Here is an 8,736-nt window from a genome sequence, read left to right as displayed (position 1 = left end):
ACTGGTTTTCCTTTGCTAAAGTAAGGAAACTTTGCTTCTTTTGATCCTGTAAACAAACATTGGTTTTCACGAGACGCACCGGCGCATGTGCAGCGCTGACCTCATACATCATTCCCCCGGAACTGCTTCTGTGTTCAACTGCTGGCGCAAGCTAGATTCAAGTTATTATTACGTTTTGAATATGGATATTTTTCTTACAAAAATGCATCGATTCGCTACAGGAGGCCTTTGTTCACCCCCCGGAGCCGTGTGAGACACTTTTTTTTTGTGGAAGGGTGCTTTTTATTTCACGTCATTTGAACCGAAGCACTGCAACACCCGCTGAGTACAACGATAGAGCTTGAAAGATCAAAGACAATTTTTAATATAAGTCCGACTGGATTCGTCTGAAAGAAGAAAGTCATATACACCTAGGATGACTTGAGGGTGAGTAATTTATGGGCTAATTTAAATTTTTGGGTGAACTAACCCTTTAAGTGATGTAATGCTAAATTTTTCCAAATCTGTTCAGATGAAGAAACGAACTCCTCTACATTTTGGATCACCTGAGGGTGAATAAATTTTCATTTTTTGGTGAACTACTCCTTTAAGCTAGGATACCGCCTAAGAACAGTGGTTCTCAACCTTTCCACCCTTCTATCCATTATCCAGGTCCCTTTGTGCAGAGTCGCCAATAGCAAATACAAGTAATACATGGATGCCCTGTTTTATTTCTGACGTACTCCATGCACTTGCTATAAGGCAACACGACAAATGAATTTGGAATGTTCGCTTTAATGCGTCCAGTATAGACACATTGTTAGAATGTTGCGAACCATATTCTTTTGCAAGTAAACTACAATGTTTAAGCTCATCTTGTCGTGAATCTTTGGTGTAAACTCGCCTTAAACATATGCCCCCTTAAGAACACTTCAACGCCTGCTATCAAAAATATTGCTTCAAGCTCCTCCGATGTTCGCTTAAAGCCTACTGGGGGGCAGTACTGCCCCACTGAGAAATGCTGCCTTAGAAGGTAGCAGCCTACATAGACAACAGTTGAGACAGCTCATTAGGATTTGGAAAAGCACTAGATTGTACTTACTAGGGATGCACCGATACCGATACTGGTATCGGTATCGGGCCCGATACTGGTCTCCTGTACTCGTACTCCTACTCGTTAAAATGCCCCGATACCAAACGCCGATACCACACAGCATGTGATAAGCGCCATATTCAAACAAAGAAACACCAACAACAGAACAGACAGCAGAAAGGTGTTAAGGATGTCTACTACGAAGTATATGTATGCAATGAATATAATGTTAAGGTACTCGGTATCAGCAAGTACCAAAAATAAAAGTATCGGTATCGGGCGAGTACTGGAAAAAGTGGTATTGGTGCATCCCTAGTACTTACGGATCATCCATGAAGTCGTAGATCTCTCGCATGGCCACTCCACCCACGTTCACAAAGAAGATGAGCCGCAAAAGCACCAGATAATGTTCAGGAGGCATCCACAACACACACTTCAGATAAAACGTATTCAGCTCCGCCAACAAGAACTGCAAAAAAGCGAGAGAAAAAGGCATAATTTTTCATTCAAAATCATTGTACAGTGATTTCATGAGCTGGTCATGTGACTCACCATGAAAATAATACCCAGCACCGCCAGCCATCTTCGCAGATTAGATGCAGGACGCCATTCAAACTTCACCCAGCTATATGGGGTAAACTGGAAGGCAATACGCTTAATTTTCCCCCTGAAACACAAAATTACATGAATGTCATGACAGTTTAGTGTGTCTGGCCAGCAGACACATCATTTCAGAGGTTTACTGTGTTTTTACTTGTATGTTGGGATGTTCCACAATCCCTGCCATTGATAGGGTTTCATGGAGAGCCAACCGAGAGTCTTCATGCCACAGTAAATGCCCAAACCGTTACACACCAACACATCCATGATCCACTACAGCAGGAGAGAGTCATTTCATGAGGACATGTTCTATCTGATCTCTTTAAAACAGGATGATGCATGATTCACAGGGTGTATTTGGTGTGTTTTACTCACATGGTCCCACCAGCACTCTGAGAAGTTGGGCAGCTGGTGTTCAAGGCTGTACTCCAGGAACTCAAACATCACGCTGATGATCATACACATCCACCAGTCCCTGATCATCAGCGTCTGACACACAGAGACACAAACACATGACTAATAGTTTCTAATTAAATTTTTGATGCTGTTTGCTGCTTTTAGACGTGTGGTAGTGCATTAATTTGCCAAACCCAATCATACACTTGGGCAGAACAAATCAAATGCTTGCTGATAGATTCAGATATTCAATGAGTTACATCAGATGTTGACCAACCTTAATGTACCAGCCAAGAAAATGGGCAGGAACAAATCCATCCATTTTGTCCTGTTGGGAAAATAATATAATAATAATAATAATAATAATAATAATAAAAACTATTATTTCCTGCTGCAAAATCAAACTCAAGTATTAAAAACTACATAAAATTCAAAAGTTTCCTATTTATTTCAATAAATTTCACTGGCCTTATCAATTGATCATGCATGTCATTTTAAATAAGAACAGTTTTCCTAATAAAAAAAAGAATATTCTGTTTGTTTTGGAAATACACCAGATTAAAGAAGGTAAATGCTATTTCATGTTGTTCCTACACAGCTGTTTTATGTCTCTCTTATCACACCACACCCTCTTCTCACATTATAATATTTCAATTTAAATCAATATTTCATGTCTATTTATTTATTTATCAAGTAACCATGTAAGAACAGGATAATGTACAGTCAGATGGACATTATCATTACAGAGTTTATTCTGTGAAATACGAATGACTGTACATTATCTTTAACATACAGCTATTTGCATAATAAATTTGTGATGACAGATCAGATGGATATTTGACTAGCCTAAGTGACTAGACGTATGTGCAACCTTCTGTAACACATGCATCTCTGTATTATCAGTGTCAATATTGTTTATTAATGTTGATTTTAATGCATACCCAGATATTGTGGAAGGGGTCAGCAGGGTGACCAGGGTCATAAATAAGACAGTTTCCACCATAATCTCTTTCAGGAAGAGGGACGCCCAGTTTAGGGTCAATGTACTTCATAAACTGCCTGCCATCATGCACTGTCTGAAAGAAAAGTCCAAATTTGGAATATGACACAATATGGACAAAACATATGTAAAGTTGTGTCATTGTGGCTGATAACAAACCTGAAACAGGATGAAGATGAGGAAGAGTTCATACACAACAGAAACGCACAGCCAGAAACGCCAGTATGCTGCAAAGACAAACAGGTACCCATAAACATGATCTGTCATACAAAAACACAAAAATACTAAAAATACTAATGCACTAATATATAAATAACTAAAATTATAAATTTTATACAGGAGAATTTTTTGGATTTATGTTGGATGATTGAAATGTTTGTTGTCTGTATGATACCTGAACTATTACAATTCATCTGCATTTGGATTATTGAGGTGTGTTGATTAGTTATGTTTATATGATTATTTTGCCATATCATCAGAAATATTATTTTCTTGGCAAACTCAAAATAGTCCAAATTATAAATAAATCTCTAAATAAATAAATACAATTATAGACAATGTATTTTATAACTATTTTAAATTATAGAAAATATTTTTCTTTCAACAACATAAAAAAATCTAGCAATTATTCAAGCTATTTTAGTGTTTCTGTGAGCCATCATAATTAATTAAAGTGACGTGACGTGTAGCCAAGTATCGTAACCCATACTCGAAATATGTGCTCTGCATTTATCCCATCCAAGTGAGCACACACAGCAGTGAGTAGTGAACACACACACACACACACGGAGCAGTGGGCAGCCATTTTTGCTGTGGCACCCAGGGAGCAATTGGGGGTTAGGTGCCTTGCTCAAGGCCACCTCAGTCATAGGGGTGGAAGAGAGCCACCCACAAACATAACATTCACGAAGCATTTGGTCAAAATGCAAAAAAGGAACTTAAACACCTTTTTCTTTTTAAGTTAACATGCTTGAATTAAGGATGTGAGACTAAGATTGTGAAGCCCTTTTGACTATGGCTGCAACCATTTGTTTGCATCTACTTCTCTCTATGTTGGAGTCCCCAGACGCTCTTCTCATTTAAAACAACCTTGCATACTTAACTGGGATTGAAATTTAACACCATTCACTGTAACCGGTAGCCCAACTTACAATTTGTGCCTACATTCGTCAGTTATCTCGTGCCTTTGAGAGGCCTGAATGACTGGAGGGAGTCCTTCAAGCATCTTTCAGGTTTCAGTGAGTGATGTGTTGAAAGCCCCGTACCAGCTCGTCCAGTTTTTGAAGGAGATGTGAGTTACTGTTGCTATAACAGTATACTCATTGTTACTCAATGTTGAAACTGTTTTAAAAAGTCTCTCAGAATGCTACTTCAATCTACTCATTCTACTCATAATTTAAAAAACTACAGTCAAGCTACCTTTGAATAGTTAGTTTTAGGGGTGCTCCGATTGATCGGCTACCGATCATTATCGGCCGATAATCACGTTGGGATGATTGATCGGCGGTCTTTAAAAGGCCGATCTCAAGCTGATGATGCTGCCGTGAGAGGTTTGGCACGACATGCAGCAGCACCGTCTCAGTCTCTGTCCGGCGCGGGTGAAATAATTATAATGCTGAAGGTGAGGTACTCACACGGCAGTGCGTTCAGGAGCGGTGCGTCTGCAGCAGTGCAGAGATCGTTTCCGCACCGAGTCTATTTTTGCTGTGATACAGCGCTGAATTAAAGGGACAGCACATTGTTTGCAGTACATACGAAAACGAAAATGTAGCAATTGCACCATAAATGCATATAATTAAAGTATACTGTCTTTCACAGTCAACACATATGGCTTGTTGGCTAATTTTAAAGGAAAAGAGCACTTTTAGATTAACAAGGCAATAATAGATGCACTCGTGGAGGTAGGAACTGTACTGTGTAAAAAAAGAATTGCAATGCTGAAAAAGCATTTTCAGTGACAATGTTTGGATTTGAAATCAAAATAATTGAATGATTATAATGTTGGAATAAATGTTGTGTTTGTGGTAAACAGCCACGGATCAGTAGCGGACTCCTGTGTGAAAGCTGCTTCCCCTCTCACAAGAGTCACCTAAGAGGGGAATTTCCCCCATTTTCAAAAAAGAAATTCAGGCCCTGAATAAATGTCTAAAAATCCTGATTGAAGTATCACTATAAATAGTTATAAATGATAAAAAGAAGGCTTTAAAAAGATCGGTATCGGCAGATACTGCTTTCTGTGATCGGCGATCGGCCTCAAAAATCCTGATCGGAGCACCCCTAATTAGATTCATTACAAATTTATAAGTGGCAACTAACTACAAAAGCTATATTTCTCAGGCACACAAACAATTAAGATTTGCAGTGAAAGCATCAAACTTGAATACAAATTTACAGTAGGGCTGCAAAATGCACATTGACATTTTCCCAATAAAAATTGTGACGGCAATTTCAAATACGAATTTGGGCTGCACAAAAAAGAATAAAAAATCTTGTTTGTAGAACAGCACAACTTGTCCAAAAAGTGTGATTATATATCAATATTTTGATTTGATTATTGATTTTTATTGCCATGTCAGCATCTAAAGCTATCTTCATGGTAAAAACAGAGTTGGAATAATACACGAGTTACATAAACAAAAATAAAAACCAAGCAACAGATATACATTATACAACAGATAAAATTTTAAATTAACATATGATAAAAAAATCTATAATCTTTTCTGGTAAAATCTTACTAAACATGCCCCTGAGTAAATAAAATAAAAAATAAAATAATTGTATTATACAGAACAACTGTAAAATGACAATATTAATATTTATTTATTGTTTTAATTTCTTTGTTTAATTAAATGTGCAGCCAAAATTTACAGTAAATATCACTTTTCAAAACTCCTAATCTACATAATCAATTCTAAAATAGGGATAAACTGCAGTTTAATTATTTAACTTTATACTGAAACACAAAAAGAAAACATAAAATGCCATGTACAGACTTCTGGGAACACTATTGAGTGACTCAAATGACTTGGTGAATCATTTTTATGAACTGATTCATTGAGATAAAGACAAATTAATCAAGTCTTCTCAACATGACTTGCAAGGTCCTTTTACAAGACTGTGTGATGATTGCATCAGCTCGCTCAATTGTAATGCAATGTGAAAAACAATGATGTATTTGTTTAGTTACATTGCACTGCTAGTTGTTGCAAAGCATGTTACTGGAAAAGCTATGCTATTCTTAAAACAGCTGAGTGACTGTCACACTACTGAAACGTGTTTAAGTCACTACTTTTAGCTACTCTACCTCAACAGTACTATGAGAGCTCACAATTATAGCATCTCAAAGTTGACATGAAGGTGATGTGAAACCTGGGTTAAGGTTAAATCATCTATGAATAAAGGTTACTGACCTGGGTGAGGACGTGTGAAGGGACCATCTTTAGCTTGTGTTACTCCGAAACAAAGGAACACCAGAATACTGGCCACAATTCCTCTGAAAAAGACAAAATATACACAAAATAAAAACAAACACTGGAGAAAATGTGAGTGGTTCTTTATGTGCAAAATTCGCTGCCAAGATGCTAAGGTGTTTCTAGGACGCTGCTCACCCTCAAGTATATAAAAAATATATTATGGGGGTCAATGGCTACCGGCAACTCTTTGGTTACCCACATTCTTCAAAATATCTTCTTTTGTGCTCAACAGAACAAAGAAACTCGTACAGGTTTGAAACAACTTGAGGATGAGTAAACGACAGCATTTTCATTTTTGGGTGAACTATCCCTTTATATATAAATTTGTTTGTCACAGTTCTCTGATTGGTGGGGAGTCACTGCTGAATCATGGGTAATGTAGTTTTTCCACCAGGAAATCAGTTTATGAAAATTAAAACCCACCTCTTTTCTGAGTTCTTGTTTTATAGATTGCCATTTAGGTGTTTCAGGTGGTTGTCTAGTTTAAATAATTAGGGGTTGGTTCAAAACTTGCAAGCACCTCTAATAAAACTACACATTGCATTCATACTGAAATACTAGCTGCTCTTCCTTCTGATAAAGTTCAAATGCTTTTAAGCACAGTGGGTCAGTCTGTGACCTGGACTTTGTGATCAGCAGCAGATGTCACACATAATCCTGTTAGCCAATAGAAAGCATGACACTAAGCCAAGGCCCTCCCAGCTATAGCCATGTGTCATTTCTGTCCACATCAGACCACTTTAGCTTCTGCTCAGGAGGTAACTTTAGGGCCTTTCGCACCGCGGGAACCTTTTCATAGTACCAGAGGAACTGTGCTGGGGCTTGCGTTCCTGCAGCCCTCCATCGACAGCAGCCTGGGACACAAAGCGGGCATGTGTTCTCTGCCAAGGGACCTGATGGCATTTCTGGGCCTCTGAGTCTCTCTGGATTAGCGCCCTGGAATCTGGCTTCCTGGAAGCAGCGAGCCAGATGGGCCCCGCCAGCGGTACCTTGTCACATGCTCGGCCATCCATCTGTAGACGCTCTATCAGGCCTTTGTAAGGAGGACCTTGTTCTGAAACGGCACAGATATTCAGGGGTCCGTTCTTCCGGACTGCCTTTTTCGAGAACCAAATTAGCTCCTACTCCGGAGCAGGGTCTAACCAGCACAACTGGTACTAATCGTGACGTAAGTAGACATTGATTGGCCAAACGCGTACGAAAACGCCCTCACCCGCTATGATTTTAAAATGCCGTGTAAACATACTGTAAACATTGTTGTCAACTTATTTCGCAAGTATGGAGAACAGCGATAGATGGACGGACGCTGAAGTGCAGGCACTTGTAGCAAATGTAGCACTGCCAGTTGTCATTGGAGATTCTTAGTCCTCCTTTCCGTTCTTTCAATCGCTTTACGTATACGTCGACTTTCCATGTCCATTATTGTGAAACCCGCGAGACAACAAAAACACAGCTCCGATCACAGCATCCTCTATCCTCCTGTTGTTTCTGTTGTTGAACGCCGCGCACAAATGACGACGCTGTCGACCGGCTTACATCACTTCTTAGTACACACTCTCGGTGCGAATGCAACCCTTTAAATGGTACTGGGAAATAGTTCGCGCAAAATCGTCCCAGTACTTTAGAACTGTATATTTAGTTCTGGAACTAAAGCGGTGCGAAAGGCCCTAATGCACTTATTCACTGGCACTGTGAACTGCATTCTGGTCTCAATGCTAAAGATAAAGGACAGGACACGCTGACTACATGCAGGCCATACCTTTTAGTGTTGTACGCCGTGTCATGTGGTGTCTCCTCCAATAGCGTCACATAAACTAGAGCACATGTCAGGATGAACAGCACTGTCAGAGTATGTGCCCTCCTGCAGAGAGAAAGACGAAACAAGAGTACAAAGCTTGCATTCAAACGTTACTGACAGAAGTCTGGTTTGTTTTTGTTTTTTTCCACATTTAAAACCTGTTGAGCTGGTATACAGGCTGATCATAAACACAGCCACACCTCAACACACACACACACACACACACACACACACACACACATAGGGGGAGGGAGGAGACATCAGTACAGAAGTTTACTACAGCAAATCCAGTTCTTGGAACTGATTTTCAAGGGGCATTTTGACCATTAAGAGGTCAAATGTTAAATCTCAACAATTGTCTGTTAACTAAAAAAAAAAAAAAAAAAGAAGAGGCGGC

At 39.2% G+C, this 8,736-nt stretch overlaps 1 protein-coding gene across 1 annotated transcript in view; it reads right to left on the bottom strand.

The window, feature by feature from the left end:
• Window positions 1–8,736, bottom strand: part of LOC107680136 (phosphatidylserine synthase 2-like) — a 15,724-nt gene that overhangs the window by 3,055 nt on the left and 3,933 nt on the right. Inside the window, exons 2-10 of the mRNA XM_016475907.1 lie at window positions 8,301–8,402; window positions 6,479–6,561; window positions 3,228–3,295; window positions 3,010–3,144; window positions 2,346–2,396; window positions 2,048–2,161; window positions 1,827–1,945; window positions 1,625–1,739; window positions 1,396–1,541 (exon numbers count right to left, since the gene is read on the bottom strand). Coding sequence (XP_016331393.1) covers window positions 1,396–1,541; window positions 1,625–1,739; window positions 1,827–1,945; window positions 2,048–2,161; window positions 2,346–2,396; window positions 3,010–3,144; window positions 3,228–3,295; window positions 6,479–6,561; window positions 8,301–8,402 — 933 coding nt within the window. The remainder of the gene's footprint in view (window positions 1–1,395; window positions 1,542–1,624; window positions 1,740–1,826; window positions 1,946–2,047; window positions 2,162–2,345; window positions 2,397–3,009; window positions 3,145–3,227; window positions 3,296–6,478; window positions 6,562–8,300; window positions 8,403–8,736) is intronic.

This window comes from Sinocyclocheilus anshuiensis, unplaced genomic scaffold (genome assembly GCF_001515605.1).
Source record: "Sinocyclocheilus anshuiensis isolate Anshui unplaced genomic scaffold, SAMN03320099.WGS_v1.1 scaffold376, whole genome shotgun sequence".
Lineage (NCBI taxonomy): Eukaryota > Metazoa > Chordata > Actinopteri > Cypriniformes > Cyprinidae > Sinocyclocheilus > Sinocyclocheilus anshuiensis.
The sequence above is the reverse complement of the archived record's forward strand: the minus strand, read 5'-3'. Positions and strand labels throughout refer to the sequence as shown.